The 22,047-nt window shown below is 40.4% G+C and overlaps 1 protein-coding gene across 1 annotated transcript in view; it reads right to left on the reverse strand.

Annotated features, from left to right (window-relative positions):
- Nucleotides 1-22,047, reverse strand: part of PRRX1 (paired related homeobox 1) — a 67,743-nt gene that overhangs the window by 997 nt on the left and 44,699 nt on the right. Inside the window, exons 2-3 of the mRNA XM_058540092.1 lie at nt 14,171-14,346; nt 9,464-9,645 (exon numbers count right to left, since the gene is read on the reverse strand). Of these exons, the coding sequence (XP_058396075.1) occupies nt 9,464-9,645; nt 14,171-14,346 (358 nt within the window). The remainder of the gene's footprint in view (nt 1-9,463; nt 9,646-14,170; nt 14,347-22,047) is intronic.

Here is a 22,047-nt window from a genome sequence, read left to right on the forward strand (position 1 = left end):
GGCAAGGGGAGAGGTATTTGCTGTGCTGGATACAGTGAGTAATGATTTATTTCTGGGGGAAGAGAAGAAAGTTGCTTATGTTGAGTAGCAGGTGTTTCATCAGCTGACCGATTAAAACACTATTTAATCTCTCTTCCTGCCTACATCACCAGGCTGTGGGAGCAATGAAGGAGAGAAGCAGGCATTTGAAAAGAAATTAAAGGGCATTTTGCCTCCTTCACTCTAGGTAGCTGACTTTAATTCTAACCCATTTTAGATAATCAATAAATACCATATTAAATAGTGTACTTGGAGAACCAGTTAAAACAACCAAGATAACGTCTCTGCCCTTCTTGATTCACTGGTCGATAGTACCAAGCATTGCTGAATCAAGAGGTTCCCATCCCGATTGGCCTTGATTTTATAGCTTCTCCTCAAAAGCGTTTGAGTAGCTCACACCGCCTTTTGGGTCAGTTATTTAGGAAATGTTTAAAGCTCCTAGATAAACTAGCAAAGGCTCCAGGATTCCTGACCTCAGAGGTAACTGTTTCTCACTGTCCTCATCGCTGAGAAAAACCTGAAGTTGTTTTTTGTTGTCAGAGATTGTAATTTAGACCTAGGAATACTGCTGGGCAGAAATTTGTAATTAGCAGTTTTCTATTGATTGCATCCATGAATTTCTTTTAAAGGAAAAACTAATGGTTTCTTAGACTTGGATGCAAATTATCCATTACTTTATAATAAATAGTTAAAAGGGAACTCATTTTAATTAAATGAAAATGTTTCTAGTTGTTTCTAAGATTAGCAAAACCCCTTTCAACTGAGGACTGGAATGAGATAGACTTATAAATGGAATGACATGTGCTCTTCTGTTGCCTGCATTCCAATGCAATTTTGTCAGCCACACAGGCGTTTGTGGTTCTGGGGATCAAGTGACAGACCAGAAAGAGAGAAAACTAGAGCTACTCTACACATAGAGAGACTATATCATTAATACCTATTTGGGACACCAAATGTGAGTCTTATAGTCAAGACTTATAATCAAGTCTTATAGTCAAGACTCACAATCGCCTATTGCAGCTCAGTGACTAGCAATTAACCCAGGAAAATTAGGTTAAAGAAATATAATTAGTCCCAGACCACTAGGTCTTTCCAGAAATACACATCTGTATTTAAATACATTTTAATTTAAAATCCTTATAGCACTGGCGTGTGTGTGTGTGTGTGTGTGTGTGTGTGTGTGTGTGCGCCTTATGGCAAGAGGGGGAAGACTCAGAAGGGTTCCAAAAGAATCCTACATTCTTCCATTTCATTTTTGTCTGCCTCACTCCTACTCATTTCTGGGTAGAAGATCTTAATCGTCTACACAAAGTTAGGTTCTCCAATAGCACCCTGTAATTTTCCTTTTAGCGCTTATTTCAGTTCCTCAACTACAAGCCCATAGATCGGACATCACATCTGCCTTGTTCACCACTGCAGCCCCAGGTAGAGTGAACACCATATCTAGCATGTATTTGGCATTTAAGAAAGGATTTAATGAATGGATAAATAACTGAGAAATAGATATAGTATGATTAAACTGACCACTGCTCAATGTCATTGATCTCTGTCAGCTTGCTGTGAGTAATGATTCTAAAAACATTTTCGCAATATGCTTTTATTCTGAGGAACTAGTCCTTCCTGTTAATTTTGCTGTCTTACTAGAATGAGAAAAATCAGAAGGGACATGACTACACCAGAGGCTGATGATTGCATATTCTTATATCTATCAAAAAATATCTGTTAACAGTAAAAAAATGAACAAATATTAGTGCAGGTTAGACTTATAGAATAGATTATGACTTCTACCACCATCTACCAAAAGACAGAGGCAGAAAAAGTCCCCAGTTAAGTTGGTTTCAATTAGGAGTGAGATAAATGATCAGAACAACCTGTTAAAATGGGACAAGATTTTTGTTTTATAATATACCAAGAAATTTCATTTATTTTCAAAACCCATATAGATATCATTTAATACCTATATGAATGACATGCTTCCATTGAAGACCCTACCAGAAGTATATGCAAATCCATAAATCCTATACTCAAGAAATTCTAGGATATACTGAAATCTAAGATTTCAAAGAAATCAAAGATCTAAGCAGCTAAAAAAAAAGAGACAATTGGATTTGAGAAATATACCTAAGTTATAGATTATAGAGTGAACCAAATCAGCCTTTCTCAACCAGGTTTCTGTGAGACAATTAAGCCCTAACGATGGTACATAGTACTATTTTAAATGCATGGGAGAGAAGCTGGAATTGTGAGTTATCTGTATTATTTGTTAAGTACTGAGAATAAAATTGAATGGTTTCTGAAAACACAAAAGCTGAAACTTCATGAGAAAGCACAAAGAAAAAAATTCTCTGATGGCGAATTGTAGCTTGTCATGGAGTATTGTGCTTTTAAGTACTTGGCCTTCTGAGGGATATGTTTTTCATCCTTTGAAATTCTGGACCAGCAAAGTCCTGTTTAATAGAAATTCTCTTCTTTTTTGATCATCAAAGGTATGGTCCATTTTCCTTAGCAGACAAAGGGAATTCGAATTTTGGGGGATTATTTGAGTTTACTAAAAATACTGTTACTGTTTTCTAGAAAGGTCTACTATTGTTGTGATTTCAATTTTATCTATTATATAACCATTTTTGCTGTAGTTACTTCATAGTTTACTAACATCATCTCATATTTTAGTCTGAAGACTTAGTATGGTAACACATTTCTTGGAAATACTGAGATTCTCTCTCTAATGCAGTCCAGATATTAATATCCCAAATGAGATGAATGCTGATCCACTTTCCATCTCAAAACCAAATTAATGGAAATTAGGGTTATATTTTGCACAGGAGATTGGATTTTCACTGATACATTTTCCCTTAAACGGCAACCTGTGTTTCCAGAGTTGAGAACAGCACCCTTGTCTGATTATACTGTGGCGCTTTCATAAGGACACCACAGTATTAGTAAGGCCATGACAGTGTCTTGTAGGCAGCCCTCAAGTTAGTGAGGATAAAAAAGCAGTGAATTAATGAGTGAGTTTTGCAATTCCCTAGGAGCTTGATAAGCAACAACATTTTCACTTAATAGGTGTTTAGGAAAGTTATAAACTTTCACAAATTGATCTAATTTATTCCAGCATTACATGGCCATAAGAAATAGGATAAAAGAACAGAGGCAGTCTTAATTCACAGCCTGTTAACAAATGTTTAGAATATAGAACCCTATGAGTAGAGACTACAGTGATATTTTGTGCACATACTAAAGAATTATGAGTCTGTTTTCCCTACAGTAGTTTGACATGGGTCTAGTTTCTCAACTTGAACCAAAAGTGCCATATAGGCAAGCAATGAGCAGTCCTTTGACATACCAGTAGTGACAAGCAAGACTTGTTACAGGTCAGAAAAGACAGAATTAATGAGTGGGTACTCTAAGAGCAGCTTAGTCATGCTTTAAAAACAGCATTAGAGGTAAGATGGAGAGGACCCACTTCCCAAAGTGACAACAGATGCAAGAGAGCCTTGAGTGGCTGCCAATCTGAGAGATTGTTCATGACCACCTGTTTTCCATGTCAACGAAACTTCTAAAGCTCTGTGTTAGGAAAAGAAAGAGAACCTTGAAATGTTTTCTCAAAAGACATTTGTGACAAATGTCTCACAAATAAGGGTAATTAGCTGTTTTCAACCAATTTTATAGGGCCATTCAAACCATGTAAAATGACCATTTGTTCCTATACAGAATTAAGCTTCCTGGAATAAAAAAAGTGAGATTAAAACTAAGTGATTTGTATAGATCAAGCACAGATAACACCAAGAGCCTGCTTACCAACGCCAAAAGGTACTGCCCATTGGTCTTATCTTCTGAGCAAGAACCACCTACTCCTCTAACAGGATGCAGACATGAGCTGAGTTCTGGGACTGGGTTTATAGGGTTTGGCTAAAGCACCATTTCTATTTAGTATTTAAGAATGTAAAGTTCTTTGTGTCTGTGACTAAGAAACTACATTGCTGAATAAAGGACATCAAGGAATTAGAGACGAAAAAGAAACGCTTGTATCCCATCTGTTGATTCAGCAAATTTGCACTGGGACTCGTATAGAGCTGACACATTTAAGTAAGCTTGAAATTTTTCCATCTCCTTATTTGGAGATTCCTAACAGATGGAGCTCAGCCATGGACAGCAGAATGCTCACCACCAGCAGGGTTAGAGCTCTGTGTTCACTGGGGACAAATCATTTTTGATCATTTCAACCTACCCTGAAAGGTTGTCATGAGGAAGAATGCATTAAAATGACTGCCAAACACTAAGGAAGTATGGAAAATACTATACAGGGCATGATTTTAAACCAGGAAACTTACGGACGTCTGCCCATCTGCTTTCCAGTCACCCACAGTGTAAGTCCACAAATCACAAAACAATTGAGGAGGGGGGGGAAAAGTAATACCTGACTCAGTTTTCAACTCCAACTTTGTTTTCTATTTGGCCCTTTTGGACAAATGACAGGCTGTTGAAAATTCCACCCCAAAGACAAATCTGTCAGCCCAAGAGGTTTGTGTGTCTTCCTGAGATCCTAGGGTTTCGCCAGCTCGGGATTTTTCCAAAAGCTGTAGAGCTTGAGGTTTTCGCGACTCAGTGATGTGTAGAGGATGGAGACCATCTCTTTGGTTTGTTCTTTGGTTGGTGCAAGAACAATGGAGGTATACTTGCTTCATCTAAGAAAATTCAATACCAGTTTTCCTAGGGAAATTTACTTTTAAAGAGAGACTCCACAAATCCTTTTGGAAGTGATCTTTTGTGATTTAAAGAACCATTTCTAACTTCTGGTTTTAAAATTCAGAAGTTGATTTTTTTAAATGTATATTGAGCACTTAAAGTGGACACACTTGGACCACATTTCATTGGTAAGCCTTCAGTTTGCACTACATGTTCAGTGATCTTTCTGCTATCTTTAACTTTTGTTTCTAGAAATGTTTTTATATATGAGGTCTTGCATCTTTCTACTGTCTCAAGGATTTTTTTTTTTTTGAAATGCACTTTGCTTACCTCTAGGTTCCAAATGCCCCTGTGAGACATGTAGTAAGGAAACTATTGGTAGCTCAGTCTTAGATATAAGGCTACATAAGAGATTGATGAGCCAACTGGCCTGAGGAGCAACAGAAGCCAGGACAAGAACATAGTTCTTCTGACCCTGCCCCATATCCTACAGTCATCTAAAGGCTAACTATTCAAAGTATGTACCAAATGTCCACAGCACCAACATCACATGGGAGCATGTTAGAGATGCAGATCCCAGGTCCTGCTCCAGACCTACTGAATCCAAGTCTACGTTGTAACACGATCCCAGGTGATTCATACGCTCAGTAATCTTTGAGGAGCTCTTCTCCAGACTATCAGACTGCCCTTAACTTTATGAACACATTTTCTTGCAGCTCTGATTTACAAGAATATTCCCCACTCGAGGACCTCACTGCCTACATTTCTAGAATTGCAAGCCCCACTTTCTTGAACACACTTAATTCCCATTTAAACCCTACCCCGAGCAGCCACCCTCTTCCCCCTCTGACAAGTTACCTTTTCAGTGTCTTCCGTTAGAATCCGTTATGAAGCCCCTCGTGTAAACAACATCTTGGGAGGGACGAGGATCTATTTTTGAAAGTGTGAAAGGGAGAAATGAGCCAAATGCGTTCAGCAGATGTCAGGCAGCACCGTGACCACGATCAAATGAGGGAGGAGGAGCAGGATGGGGGAGGGAAACTGTGGACCAGAGTAGCTGGCCTCTCTTTCACTTTCAGTAGTTTTCTTGGGAGCCCGGCCCTCCCTCTGGAAATGGCACTCCAGACCAATACTGCAGATCCAGGCCATTCTCTATCTATCCCTAGTAGGAAAGGGTGTCTCTGGGGCAAGATTTCTTGACAACTTCATCTAAAATGAACTTTTGACTTTTACTTCAGTCAAAAGTCCAGGACTTGGTTAATCACTGCTACCCAAGAGACAAAGCACCACAAGATTAGTGAGTCTAAATAACTCTGGTGCTTGTGTGTGCTTTCCTTTGTCTAAGGAAAACAGCTCTGAGCTAAGCAGTGGGCTCGTGTGTCAAAAACAAGCTTCCTTCAACCGGCTACGGGTAGATCAAGAAGACACCTGCCAGGACAGTAGTGTCTCTGTTAGGGAATGCTTTGCTCCTTCTGGTGACTCAGTTGCCTGCCTGACATCATCACCTCTAACATGCCCAAGGGAATGAACGAGGTCATGATGGCTATAAATAGAGTGAACCATATGTCCCAGTTTGCCCGGGATAATCCCAGTTTATGCCTGTTGTCCTAGTGTAATTATTAATAGCACTCCCCTTTCACTCTCAAAAAGTGTCCCAGTTTGGACGATAAATTACACAGCCACCACTCGGGATATAAAAGACACCCAGAAAAAAAAGTGTTGGCTATTTCCCATCCCATAATTCTGACCATATGCAAACAATTGCTTTGAATCTTGGTTTCCTCCTCTCTTCTTCCAAGGGAGAGCTGTGGAAGTCAGCAAACTGTCCTCTCTGGCAAAGCTGTCTGCTCACTGTCCCTGGGTTGTGTGACCAAGCCACATCAGTCATCCCAAGGGGATACCCACACACCCCAGAATGTGGACCTCAGCTGCAGGCATGCTTCACTGATCTGAAACAGACTCTGAATCAAAGGGGATGTTTACACAGTTTTCCAGTCTTGTACTTTTTACTACTTTCAATATAAGGTAAGGTTTAACTTGAACAAAAATATGGTTATGTGGCCTAAGATGTTGGACAGAAACGGGGATCACGAGCACCGAGTCTAATTCTGCTTGCTGAAGGCTTAAACTTAGGCAAGTGTTCAGTCTCTTCTTTGGAACCAGAGCAAGGACAGAGCTACCACACAGGAGCGTTCCAAGGATTAACCAAGAGAAATGCCTTTTAATGAATGTCACATGTGAGATAACTAACTTGACATAACAGTACCAACAGAATTAGCAAGTTAATTTCCCATAACACAAAAGGTGGATCATTTCCTTTGCTTTTCATCGCTTATTTCTCTTTTATATTTCCTTAATAAAACTTATATTTCCTACCAAGCTTCAAAATGTGAAATCATAATGTATTTTGGTTCTAAACATAGCAGAAAAATCTCCAAATAACAGAATAGCTTTTTGCTACTTTTAGAAATTAATCAAAATATAAACACTCCAGTAAACATTGGGTCAAAAACATTATTATTGATAAAATTACTGCTTTAAACCATCATTTTTTTACTTATATCTGGAGGTTAATTTATTCTTCATACAGAATCTGAACAATCAAATTCTATGAAATTTTAAATTATTTTTTACAAACTCTGTATCTAAGAGAAAAACGATATAAAAGTATACCATGAAATGAGTAAAAAGTATTAAGTTATATGATTTTAAGTGAAAAGAGAAGAATACAAAATTATATGTACAGTAAGGCTACACTATAGAAAATACTGAACTCTAATTGCAAAAATAAACAAACTACTTATGTGAAGATGGTGGAATTATGAATGTTTTAAAAAATTTTATCTAGTATTTCTACATAATCTTTCAAATTATAATAGAACATTTCCAAAAAAGGCACACATAAATTGCATGTTAATAATTTCAGTTAGATACCCATATACAAAATATATATGATGCAGACACTGGGTTGAACTTTTGCTGAGGTTCAGGTAGACTAACCTAATATTAATTCAGCAAATATTTCATCCCCACTCATGCAGTGTACTGCCCTCAGCATCTCACTGGTAAGGACCATATAACAGCCATCTGGATTCTTTACAGCTGGTGTGAAAAGTTCCCAAGTAGGACCCAGGCAGAAAAGGAGCAATACTTCCTGGTTGTGACCAAGTTCAAACCAGAGACCTTGAAACATCAAGCTTTGAACCACATCCATTTCCCAAGCCACGTACTGAGTCTATGAACTATCAATATTTACCAGAGAAACAAAGCAGTCTTCCACTTATTTAAAATATTAAAGACTTTGTGATTTCACAATGGTCTTCAAAATGTGTTTTCAGTAAATCCTATGGGAAAGGAGTCTAAAGTTTAACTAGGTCACACAGATACAACCAATCTTTATGTCTGAGAGCAATAGAAATTTCCAATTTCCTATGCATGGGACCTCTATGTACTAAGACCAAAGTGATTCAGGCTAATTTTGCAATGAGGGATTTAAAAATATTTTCCAAATGCATTTATGATGTTTCTTTCAAGGAAATAATTTTAAACAGAAAGAACATTTAGGTGAGGCCTTTTGCTTTGATTAGCATGATCAACTTTTGAAAAGTGTTTGCATTTCACAAATGTGACATTTAACATCAGGAGTTCAGCTTCAGTTGGGAGATAATCTCCAATAATTAGTTTAAAACTTCTCCTTAAACCATTAATTAACCTTAACAATAAAAAGGTAAACAAAAGCATAATAAATGAATTTGTGACTACTTCTTCCTCTGCTGCAATCTGCCAGAGAGAACACATAGCCTTGATCTGGTTTCTAAGAGCACTCAGATTTAGGTTCAAAGAAAGGCACTTTAGACTGATGACAATGCATTAGGCACTTGTGTCTCAGTGTCCCTCTGGCATTAACCTATATTTTCTGAACAGCATAATAAATGGAAGTTAAGTGACTCTCCAAGAGATTGAAATAGTACTCTGTTATTTGCCTCTTTGAAAATTTTCACCTTCTTAATATAAAAGTTTAGTGCAAATTATACATTGTCTTTATATTTTAAAAAACGCACACAAACTGACTCCCAAGAACTTCAGAAAAGTAGATAAGAATTAGCAATAGAATTGGAAGGCATCTTGGATCATAAGACGTCCCCATCTACTAACAGAGAACTGTGGCCGTGAAAGTGATCAGAATGATCTTGGATTTTTTTTCCTTCTCTGCCTCTCTCTTTCTCCATCTTTCTTTCTTTCTTTCCTTCCTTTCTTCCCTTCCTCCCTCCTTCCTTCCTCCTTCCTCTTTTAATTCAAAATCAGTTTACTGTGAAGTTTGCCTTCGGTCCTAGACTTACAGCCTCACAACTTAAATTCCTACTTGAGCATAAGAAAACAAATCTATCTTAAACTTGGAAATGGAGTAAAGTTTTGTTCCAGAATGGTTGCAAGAGGGACTCTGGGCATAGCTTAACAATCTTTTCTTTTAGATTCTTCCCCATCTTTGAAACTTTTGCAAGAGTTCCTGAGTCCAAGAGGAGATTGCTGATGGCCTGCCCCTCTCTTCTGCCCCAAACCCTGCTCCTGGGGCAACTAGTAATCTCCTGTGAAAATCTGGGGATGTCAACAAGTTGAATGTCTCTGAAGAGGTTAACCCAGTAAGAAATGTCAGCCAGCTGCACAAGCAGCTTTGAACATGACCAACCGCTGAGAAACATGTGGAAGTGGAGCAAGGGAGGGTGGGCCAGTCATTCACCTGTATGGAGAGGCTGTGCCCCAGGAGAGATAATCGGTGGGTCTTGGAGCAGGACGAGGTACAATGGGCTGCTCCACAGCAGTCACGTCTCCTGAGTAGGATTTGAGGAGGGAAGCGTTTTTATTGGCCAGCATGGCTCTCTCATTCCTGCGGAATTTGGCTCTTCGGTTCTGAAACCACACCTGGAAGATTGTTGGGAGGAGAGAAGGGCATGAGGAAGGAGAGGAAAAACAAAGAAGAGGTTACATGAATGAAGTACTGGCTGATTTTACTATATGATGCCTTCCCAGGGAAGATACAGGATGGGTACGGAATTCTTCCCAGAACAATAGAAATCTGCCACAATCCTTCCCTGGTGGGACATCTTAGAAAGCCGTTAGGGGTGAAGACTATTCTAACAGGACCACGAGGTACTTCCAGTAATCAAGCCTCCAGAGAGATCCATGAGATCCAGGACTAACCCACGTGATAGCAAAATATGGGTCATAATCCCTGTGTAATTGTAGTTGTAATTAATTATAATCCCTGTTGCAAGAAAAAGAAGAAAAATCTCATTAGACTTCTGCCACAGATACAATGACATTTTTAAGTTTTTTCAAAATTCTTCAAAATGTGAAAACTTCATCTGCTCTCATAATACTTATTGATAAAGAAAATTCTCCATCTTCCCAAAAGTAGACCTTGTGACAAGGATTTAAGAAGCAAATGGTTTATTTGGGAGGTGCAAGGAACACCAGTAGGAGGAAGTAAGAGAGAAGAAAACGAAGCGCTCCAGAGTGTGCTACTAAACCAGCGCCCTCTGTTGTGGCTCAGTCCCGCAGGGACCCTAAAGACTGACGCAGAACACACCCTTCCCACCCTGAGCAGGCTGGGGATTTGTACACTGGGTACTGTCAGTCATTGCTTATTAATGTTCCAGCACTTCTGCCATGCTGAACACAGGCAGGGCAGTCTCCTGGAGTTCTGGAAAGAAGCTTGTGGTGCAGAAATGCAAATGCTCAAGTTTGGAAGTTGACTAGAGTACATTTAATTGCAGGGTTTGAGGGATATGGGCAGTGCTGACAGCATCGGCTACAGCTAATAGTAAACCTACCATTTACTAAGTGCTACTAGGACTAGGAACTTATATAAACACATTACAAACATTATTTATAGTTATCATGACAATCCCATACATTAGGTTTTATTATTTCTATTTCAGCACTGAGGAAATAGGTTCAATGAGATTAAGTAACGTGTTGAAGTTCACACAAATAATAAATGGCTGATTCAAGGACATCTGAATCATGATCATACGACTCTTCCAGACTTCCATGGAATTTTATTCATTCATTTACTCATTCAAGAAATCTTTAGGGAGTGCCTGCTGTGTTTCAGACTCTGTGCTAACTGCTGGGAATAGAGATATGAGATACGCTCTGCTCATAAGCAGCTCATAGTCTATTAAAATAAGACAAGCATGAAAATTTGAAAAACTGCAAAACAAGTATTTTAGGTGCAATTATAGAAATACATAACAAAATATGGGAGAAAGAAATTCTACGGTGTGGAGTGGGACAGTTGCACAGCTCTTGGAGGCAACATTCACATACAATACCATGGGATTGGTGCCCTGTGGAGTCTTGCAGCTTGAAGAGCCTGGGGGGAAATCAGTAAAGGTAGAAACTGGACATCTCTTTCCCAGCTTTGCAGACTCCCAGCTCTTTTGTTTCTAATGTGCCCTTCACATTGCTATTAGAGTTATCATTTTAAATGAAAATATAATTGTATTTGTGCTAGGCTTTATATTATCCACTGGCTCCCATCACTCACAGAATAAAATCAAAACTTCTTACCATAGAACAAGGCTGTTCAGGAGTTAGCTCTTTGTGCACCAATCCAGCCACATCCTGCATCAATGGGCCTCATGCTCTGACCCTCCATCACTCCAACTCCTGCCCTGGGCTCAAGACTATCAAATACATTCAATTCCTCCCCACCTATGTATATTCACACCAAATGCTCCCTCTGCCTGTGATAGTCTTCCCTTCTTCGTCTAGATGTCAAAAGACATATGTTTTTCAAGATTCAACCTCCTTTGTCAAATGTTGTAGTAGAAAGAACATGACTTCAAAGTCTAAGAGAGTTGGATAAAAATACTGGTTCCACTACTTTAAAGATTTGTTGTTGGATAGTTACTTAATCTCTCTGATCCTTCATCTCCTAACCAAATGGAAATAATACCTATTCACAGGGTTGGTATGAGAGTTGGCACAGAATGGGTGCTTAATATATGTGTCATCTCACCCTTTTTCCCCAGGCAGATTTGATCATTCCTCCCTCTGGTCTATCACAAATTCTTGTACATCCCTTTAGTGTAGGAATCATCTTACTACATCATGACAGTATGGTACGCACATCTGTCTGCTCTGCCTCCAGTCTACAACAACCTTAAGGAGAGGGCTAGTGTCCTATTCATCCCCAGTGAACCAAAAACAGTTCCAAGAGCATAATAGGTGCTTGATAAATGTTTGAGGGGAACAAAAGAAGAGGAAAAAGAAAGAGGAAAAAAAAATTTTACAAAGTTGGTAAGATATGGCTTCCCTCCAAGAGGACTTCTTCACAATCTAGTTGGGGAAGTTGGCCCACATACAACGGAATATAATACCTGGCATGTTGTGATAAATGCCATAAATATAAAGAAGGCCAGAGTCAGAAAGGAGTGGGTCCGACTAGGAAAGGGTAAGACTTCATGGAGGAAGAATCAAGTCGTGGAGGGAGAATTCTGTCCATTCACACGCAAAATATCCACAGCTCTGAAAGCCATTGGAACACAGCAAGGTGGGAAAGGAGGAAGATGAAATAGTTTCAACATATAAGACAGGCATTTGCTTATTGTTGTAATGGGGGCAAGATAGCTCCCCAACCCACAAATTGCTCTTTCACATTAAAAAAAAATTTCCAGCATTGCTCTGTCCATGTTTCCTAATTTAAAATTCAGATCGCCACGGCAAAACGGTATTTCAAGGTACTGTGGGTTACTGGTCTAAAACTATTTATTACACCATTGCAGGCCAAGCCTGGGGCATAAAAGATATAGGGATTTTGAAGGAGAGAGGACGGGATTTAAGAGTAGAAATAGAGCATGTTTGGAGAACTGTGGTAAGCAGCATGGGGAAAGAGGATGTGGGAAGGCAAACCTCAGAGTTCTGCTTTGGATGGCGGGATGGAGAGAGCAAAAGTGAGTTTTGTCCCTGTGGCTCACTCTCACTGGAGCCCTGAGGGAGTGCCCAGCAGTGGTGAGCGCGGCTGCACTCCCACTTTCTTCTAACCTATGCTCGTGTGGCCCCACAGCACCCAAGAAACCTTCCTCCTTTTGTCACTGACATTTTTTCTCTCCTGGGGAGCATTTCTAGGCAAGGTGCCTGTTTCCCATGGCGAAAACTCTAGCACACTTACTCTTCAGGCTGAAGGGAGCTCCAGGACCCTCTCCCTCAACCCAACAAATGTCTCTCACAGTATTCAGTGCCTCGTGGCATAGACACAGATCCTACCCTCAAGGCCCTTGGAGTCTACCTCAGTCTCCACTGGTCAAGAGGCTTATCATTTGCATAAAGAAATCCCTCAAGCCCAGACTGAACACAGACATACAAACAATAATTTCCTCAGGAAGACACGAACGATTTGGCCCACCCCCCTTACTATTAGTAAAACAGCAGCCTACCTGTGGCAATATGGAAGACAATAAGATCTTGACTCTCAGCAGAGAGAGCAAAGCACTACATGAAAAAGTGTTAAGTCAGGAGACTCTCGTTGATTCAAAGTCTACTGTGGAGCTTAAAAGCATGAACTCTGGATCTGCGCATCTGTGTTCAAATCCTAGTTCAGCCACTTCCTAGCTGTGTCACATTGGGTAAAACACTTTAACCTCTCTGTGCCTCAGTTTCCTCATCTGCGAGATGAAGAATACTATCCAACTCATTGAATTGGTGTGAGGATTAAACAGATTAGTTTATGTAAAGAACTTAGAACACTGCTTGGCCTACCAGGGCTCAGGGATTGTTTAGTTATTATTATCATCATTATGATTACTAATCACAGACTGTGTTATTTCTAGATGTCTGGCTTGTAGCTGATGTGTCATGGCATTAATGTTAGAAAGAATCACTGTTCTCTCTCTACCCTGTCTAACATGCCCTTATCTTCCTTCACTTCACAGAAACACAGATTCATCTACTTGAATGTGCTCTTAACGCAGGTCCTAAGTGCAAGGTCTTTAATGTGTTCGTTTCCCACTCCTATCAGTATCCATAATTGTGTGTATTTATAATACGTTCTTGAAGGTTTGTACATTCCCAAAGTCTGGGGAGGAAAACTGAGATGGAGGACAGAGTTCATCTCTTTGGCCCCGCTAAAGCTCAGATCAAAAGCTGAGAAGTGTGGAGTCAAACGCTCAGATGGACAGTGTTTATAACATGAATCTGGAAGAGTGGGAAACAATGAAGAGGAGTGAGACCTGTAGGAAGGCATACTCCACCCCACCTAAAGGCATTCAATTTGACTTTTATAAATACCATGCTGCCCAAAGGTACACAGTGAGAAATTGACTCTGTCCTCATGCTAACCATTTATAACCTTATTAGTCCCAGCTCCAGTCTGAAACCTATACCTTGCGTTTTTAAACAGTCTTCCGAGATGTGCCTCTGAGGAGGCGAAGACTTTGGTTACCTGCACTCTGGCCTCGGTGAGGTTCACTCGGCGCGCCAGGTCTTCTCGCACAAAAGCATCTGGGTAGTGTGTACGCTCAAAGACACGCTCCAAAGCCTGCAGCTGGCTGCTGTTGAAAGTTGTCCTGTTCCTCCGCTGCTTTCTCTTCTTCTTTTCCTCTGAGTTCAGCTGATCATCTGGAATAGAGGAAGATGATGGTGAGGGGCTCAAGTCATTTTGGGGGTTCTAGTTAATACTTCTTGACTGTATATCTACAGTGAGATATTGTTTCATTTGCTCACATCCTTATCAAAATGTTATAGCCAGATGCCACTTTCAATGAACAAACGTGGGCACTGGTGCTCTCAAGTTCACATGCCAGGAACGTCCAGCAATTCTGATGCTTAGTTGTTGCTTCTAAATCTGGGACCAGACATGAACTGTCAGAGGGACATTTCTTGCATGCTCCTTGAAGCCTGTTTTGTCAAAGAAGGCTAAAAGAAATCGTACTCCTGCCCCTGTTTTCTGGACTTCTCTAGAGATGGAGGAAGAAGAACAGATTGCTTTGGACTCTACTTGTGTTAGACAATATTATGCTCATTCATATAGTTTCATAACCAAGGAGACCAACCATCCCCTGATTCCTTCTCCTCAACATACCCACATAAACACAAATGCAGAGTTAAAGAGGAAAAACCATGTTCAAAGTGATTAGAGGGATTTCTGTTTTACCATGCCTTCTCCTAGAAACAGCAAGTAATTCCTAACTGCATTTGCTCAAGGCTCCATGCCATTGCTAAGGCAGGCTTCAGGGGCCTTGGCCTAGATCAGGGCTAGTGCTCCAACACCATAAACCCAAGCTAACATTGGCCTGGGACTCACCCGATGAGAACTCAAGAACAGGAAATAGTACTGAAAGATCTCTGAAACAGTTTCACCCAAAAATTGAGTTCTAGGGCCCTGAGATCTTAGGAAACTTTGAAGAATCATGACCCTAAGTTTTCACCTGTCAAGATCTGTCCTTGGTTTTCTCTGAGTCCCCCCAAATGCACCTTGGCAAGCTGATCGCCCAGCCTGCCCATGGCAGACAGCAGTGTGCTCCTGTCCTGGCGCCCCCACTCAGCCCAGGCAGGGATGATGGATGTGTGCAGCTGAGTGGAAGACCAGCTGTGCTACCACCACCATCAAGCTATCACCCGGAGCCCCAAGCCACTGCAGAGCCTGTGCAGTGCTTGGAGATTTACAGTCAAACGCTCGGCTTGATGAACTGGACTTAAACTTCCAATAGCTCTCCCCAAAGAAGCTTAGCCCAAAGAAAAATATGAGGAGTGAGAGTGAGGATGGAGAGAAAGGAGAGCTTGGCCACTTGCTCCACATTCAATAGAAAGTAGCTCTCCGCCATTTTTTCCAACATGTGAAGTCTCCTGATCCTCTCTGACTATAAACACGCAATATATTCAGGAAAACTACTAGTAGGAATCATAATATCCTAAGAAAAGTGACTCCTACCTGAGCTATAATATTATTCTTATTACAAATTGAGGGCATGTTCTACATTTGGATGTGGATTCAAAGTATGGCTTAAATCCAGGAGCTCCTAGCCCAGATCTCTGGGTGCCTCACAACTGAGGCCTCTACATCTTTTTGATCAAAGACCCCTTCCTCGTGAGTGCTGCTGAACCAGGAATGTGCTTGGAGCTTAGAATAGAGACTATACATTTCCCCTTGATACTTAAAGCCCCCAGGTATAGGAAGTGCTTGTTGAATTAGTTTTCAGGGAAAATGTGAAACTTTTCTTGTCTTAAGACAACTGTTTCTATAGAAGAAAAACCCATATGATCTCACCCACATTCCTCCAGCTGGGAAGCTGCTGACACCCATTCTCAGCTTCATGGTTGTGCTCGTGGTTGACCACTTCTCTGGTTTTTTACATTTGTGGTACCTCCACTAGAAGCCCTGCTTTGAAGGCACTGCTGTGACACTCTCAATAAGAATGTCAGATCAGTGGCATCTTGAGAATGAAGCCAATTTAATTATCATGATTTCTGGGATTTATCAAGGCCTGGAATAGTTCCACTAACATCCCTGATTATACCACTGCTTAGCTATTAGCAAAATTAGTTTACAATAATATCAACACAGAATACAAACACCCAGAATCAAACACCTTTCAGCAGTTGCCTTGCGTTTGTATTTTCCTTCCTATTTGAGTATTTGGGGGCATTTCTGGTGTTCCCGTTCTGTTTCCCAAATCTTTTTGTCTACAGTTCTATATGTCTTGCACTTCAGGTCTCTCTAGGTCATCCAGGCCTTTATGACAGCACCACCACCTGCATTTCAGGCTCCTATTAAACAGAAATCTGCAAAAAATCCTTAGCTTCTTTACCTACCCCAGATGGAGACTAATTAGACAGACTCTAGGCTATTATTTTTAGTCATATAAAGGAAATCCCTTATTAAGCCAATCCCATGATTTGCTTTCTTCCCTCAAAGAAAATGCTTTCTCAGGTATAACCACAACTTTTAAATCCTTTATGCTGTTTTGTAAGCCTGTTTCTTGTTGTGCTGCCAAACTGTGATTGAGAACAAGAATATTTTATGTTTTGTTCTTAGTACTACACCTGCTACATAATCTCTCGGTAGTTCTCGGAAATCTTTCACAGTTCACTCAAATTCCACTGACTGTCCACCGTAAACCACCAACTCCCCTAACGTGGGAGCGAGGGAAATAGAGAATTACAGTTTATGACAGAGAATAAATAGCTATGATGACCTGAAACAATTCCAGCGCAAGCTTCCCAGTGAATGTTCTTGTTGTTTTTAACAAATGAAAACACCAGTCCAGATCATGTCGAAGGTGAGAAAAGACATACAAGTAACAGGGGTCCAAGGAGCCTGGATCTGGCAAATGTCCTTCAAAGTGCAAGCATAATCGGAAGAGACAATGAGGGGACAACAGAGGCAGCTTGGGCGGCAGCCCTTCAGCTCATCTGTCTTTGCTCACGAATCACAGACTGTGAGCTCCCTCTTTTCCTCCAAGAGCACAGAACAGCATCCGGCACAGTCTCCTCAGCAGCAGCAGAGGCTGACAAATGTGGGGCATCTGAAGGGCCTGTGATAAGCACCCTTATCAGACTCTAGACTCTGGTTGAATACAGAGGAGAGAAAGCAGTGTATTTTTATCATTGCCGGAAGATCATCTTTCTTGTAAAAACAGCTACAGTAAAGGTTGATTTTGAAATATGCTGTACAAGGACACCAACGTCCAACTGGACATCAGGAAGCATCTGACGCTTTGGAATTCTGAAGGGGGTAGGATCCACCAAATTGCAGAATAACCACAGGGTACATGGATGCATTTTTACCAAAATCACAATGTTTCAAGTCCAAGGTGTTGACGGATTTTACGGATGATTATGTATGCTATGGATGACTAAGTAAACTGCAAATATGCAGTTATCGCCACCCTTTCTAATAAAAACAAGCAAAATGACCTTATTAACCAGTGTATTTTCACTTGGAATCATGAATTATAAAATATTGGCACCAAATGAAACCAGGGAAATTATCTAATTCAACCATCCTGTTTGACAGTTGATGTAAATGAGGCCTAGAATAATGGAGCGTCTTACCCCAAATCACAGTACAAGCTGTGACTGAGCAGAGCTAGAAGCCAGGGCTCCTAACTCCCCTCCACCCTCCAGTGCAAATGACAACACACATGCTGTGCATGAGAGGAACAGTGGAGCAGCAGAGACATAAATGAAAACCATGACCCCAGGAAAATTTTTATAGGAAAGACAGGTTTTTCCATACTAGCTATATAAACAGAGTCTAAGAAAAAGGGTCCATGCGTATCCATGCTGTCATTTCTACCAGAACAGCCATTAAAAAATGCAGCCACTCTGGGGCCAGCTGCGTGGCCTAGTGGTTAAGTTCAGCACATTCCACCTCAGTGGCCGGGGTTCAGTTCCTGGGCACGGACCTACACCACTCATTGGCAGCCATGCTGTGGTGGCAACCCACATGCAAAATAGAAGAAGACTGGCACAGATGTTAGCTCGGGCGAATCTTCCTCAGGAAAAAAAAAAAAATGCAACCACTCTCATCCAGAACAGCTACCTTGATCCAGATGTTCTTGAATTTTCATTTTCAATGGCCTCCATAAGTCCTTGCTTCATCAATCAAATATATGTAGGGTTATTTTAACACATTAGTATACCCCCATCTTCCATCTTCTCACATCCGTGTTGGCACTCCTCTTTCTTTCATTTTAGGACTGAGTTCAAAATCTGTTTCCTATGACATATCTCAAATCTTACCTCCTCTATAAAACCTTGCTGATAACTCTAATCTATATTGATCTCTCCATTCTCTAAATCCTATATATATTTTAGTATATAATCCAATACTTTTTTAAAACTATGGCTCGGGGCTGGCCCGGTGGCGCAAGCGGTTAAGTGCAGGCGCTCCACTGCGGCAGCCCAGGGTTCGCCAGTTCGGATCCCGGGCGCGCACCAGCACACTGCTTGTCAGGCCATGCTGTGGCAGGAGTCCCATATAGAGTGGAGGAAGATGGGCATGGATGTTAGCCCAGGGCCAGTCTTTCTCAGCAAAAAGAGGAGGATTGACAGATGTTAGCTCAGGGCTGATCTTCCTCACAAAAAAAATAAACAAACAAAATAAAATAAAATTATGGCTCAATTCTTTCTATGTAAATGTTGTGTCACCTCAATGCATTCAGATCTTCCTGCAGAAAAGATATAGGGTCTCTTGATAAATTAAATTTAAATAAAATTTGAAAGATTTATAGTAGTATTGTGGTATAGAAGCAGTCTCAGAAAATCAGAACCTTGGTGATTCACCTGAAGTTTTAAAGGGCTGATGAATTTCCGAATTCCAATTATTCTTTTTAATAGCGCATAGCAAATAATTAAGTTAACCTTATCTTTTATCTCCGGATAATTTTACCTGCGGAGGAAAAAAACCTTTTACCATGTTTCTTTTTCAAATAGGTTAGTCATCAGATTTAGAGATGGAAGAAGCTGTGTGGTTCTGATTCCTTTGTAAATGCAGGAATTAGTCCTTCATTTTTATTTCTTACTAGAAAAGCAGCTCCGAGATAAATGAATGATTTAAACAAACAGGAACACACATGAGAAAGAGATGCTAAAGAGAATAGTGTGTCCAATGGATCAGGACGTTAGAAAACGTATGAAGCACTTCTCCAGCAAAGAAAGCCCTTTGTTCTGGGCAGGATGCCCCTTGTGCATTCAGATACAAGTCAAAGAGGACAATAGCTCTGTCCTTGGCTCTAGTGTGAAATTCCCTCTGGACTCCAGATGTGGCTGCCCAAATTGCACTGAAGGGAGAGTAGAGAAGAAGACAGTGTGAAGGGCCATCCTCAAGCATGAGGACCAGGCAGCAGGCTGTGGTCCCTACTCACTCACTAAGGCCCTGCACTCACCATGCAGACTTCAGTTAACTCCCAAAAACCCTGACCCTCTTCTGCTCTATATCTTGTGGGAGAAGCCTTGGAGATTCCAAATCGGTCAGCCAAATGTAATTTAGAAGTACAGCAAAAACATATTTTAGGAATAAAATCTGAAGAAAAATGTCTTTCGTATGCCTGAATTACATCAATTTGGGAAGAAATCTGATGCAAGAAGATAAAACGCCAGTTTCAGTAGCAGAAACCAACCACCACATCAAAGCTTGTCCTCTGCCTTTTGGTTGAAAACATGGCAGGCAAGCGGATCTAAAGAGCAGCCCAAAGATCGTTTTATGGGCATTGAAGAATGTTTTCAAAGGAACTTATATTGCACAACAACTACTTACTTTAATGGGATTTGTGTGGTTCAGGCCCTGTAACCTTTGGAAAATTGAAGGGAAGTATAATTGCAAAAGCCACTAAAAACTGTTTGGCTTTTATTGCAAGGCCTATGAAAAGCAGCAAGATATAGCTGCAGCATTCATTTGAGTTTCTTTGGTTACACTAAGCTCCAACTGCAATTAGGACAGCATCCTTTTAATATGTGACCTGATCAATGGCACATGGGTCACTTAACTGGGATGACCGCTGCAGCGTAGATGGAGCTTAGCACATCACGGTGACCAAAGCCAAGTATATCAGCACATCTACACCTTCTCAACAGCGTACCTGGCATCCTCCACCACTGAATCCCAGCACCTGTCAAGAAGGACAAGGTCTCTGCCGGTGCAAATGCACAACCGTGCAGCTATTGTCCACCTAAGGGTGCATTATCACATGACAGCTGCCAGACCCTGAACTTCCCATGACGGTCTTTGATGCGTATATTTTCTCCTTTACTGTCAACTTGGCAGTATTTTTAGTCAAGTATCAGTCTTAAATCTTAGAAAATAGCATTAAAACACCTTAAATGTAATTTTGGGGACATATGTTCTTTGGAGAATAAAATGCTCTAAAAAGTGTGAAATAACATTATTTTGAATGGTTTGGACCAAAAAGATGAGTCAGTGGCTCTGGGAAAAGCTACAGCAGTTTTATGTGGATACAGCTCAAAGTTCAGCTCTCTCAGTATAGCCAACCCTCCTTTGAAACAGAAAACACTGAAGAATATGAGGTATCACAACGCAATTGGTACTACTTTTGACTTCTTCATCTCATATATTTCCTTTCACCTCTCTAGGACAAATACACTTCCAAGCAGCCAAAAATGTTAACACAACCCATATCACCTTATCTGCTTTAACTCTTAAGACACTTTTCTGAAAGGATTCCCCATCAGAACCCCAAGGATATCCAACACAAAGCAAGTCTTCCCAAGAAGTCCTAGCTTTCCTCTGGGATGGTGTTGTTAATTCCCCCCATGCTGGCATTGTCCATATGACTCTGAGTCTATTTTAGACTGTAACTTCAGAGTAAAAAGTTTATATCTGTATATAATTGAAGCTCTTATCAATGTTCAGTAAATAAAAATTAATAATCAGACATGAAATATTCATATATTTGAATTATTATTATAGGATTTCAGTTACTGAGCAGAATGCCTTCTTTCTGATAAAGACATAAAATTCTGGCTTTAGATATGTAGTCCACTACCAATTTCTCTATGGATGAATCACTTATTTACTCATTTTTCAGTTCATCGCTGGATGTTGAAAAAAGAGGAAAATAAGACTGTTTTAATCAGATCCAACTAAACTGTAATTGGGGAGGGGGCACAGTGAAGTAGAGTGGAAAGTTAACCGGCTTAGAAATCAGAATGATCTGTGTTCTCCTATAGGCCCTGCTATTCACTAGCTGTGTGGCCTTGGGTAAGACACTTCACTTCTCTGAGCCTCAGTGCCAGAAACAATAAAATGGAAATAAGACTACCTACTTCCTACGGTTATTTCAAAACTTAATGAACACATAGTAGGCATTTAGTAAGCGGTGGATTTTACAGCTACCACTGCTACTGTAATTTCTCCTTGGAGATGGGCTAGTCAAAAACCATTGCTGTTCCTTTTTTTCTTCTGTTCACTTAACTATTCAGCAAGATTTCTATCATAGCACAACTGGGGAGAAAGTGAGAAAACCACTCAAATATGTTGATATGGCTTAGTTAGTTTTGATGGAGAGCATAATTGAGATCTAGGGGACTTGAAAAATAAATAAAAGCTTTAAAAAATCAAAAAGAACTGAGACATGGTGGTACACCCAAAATTGTATGTGAAAATCATGCATAGAAGTTTGTCCAAAAGCTCCATTTGGGACACTTTTCTGCTGCTAGCCAACTCCTTGTTTTCTAACAAAACAATTTTCCTTTCTCAATGCAAATTTTGAAGACACATTCAGGAAGCAGGTAGATTGTAGCACTCAAAGATCGGTAAGCAATTGGTACCTTTAACAACTAATCTCACTAGAAATGAGT

The sequence above is a fragment of the Diceros bicornis genome, chromosome 4, assembly GCF_020826845.1.
Source record: "Diceros bicornis minor isolate mBicDic1 chromosome 4, mDicBic1.mat.cur, whole genome shotgun sequence".
Classification (NCBI taxonomy): domain Eukaryota; kingdom Metazoa; phylum Chordata; class Mammalia; order Perissodactyla; family Rhinocerotidae; genus Diceros; species Diceros bicornis.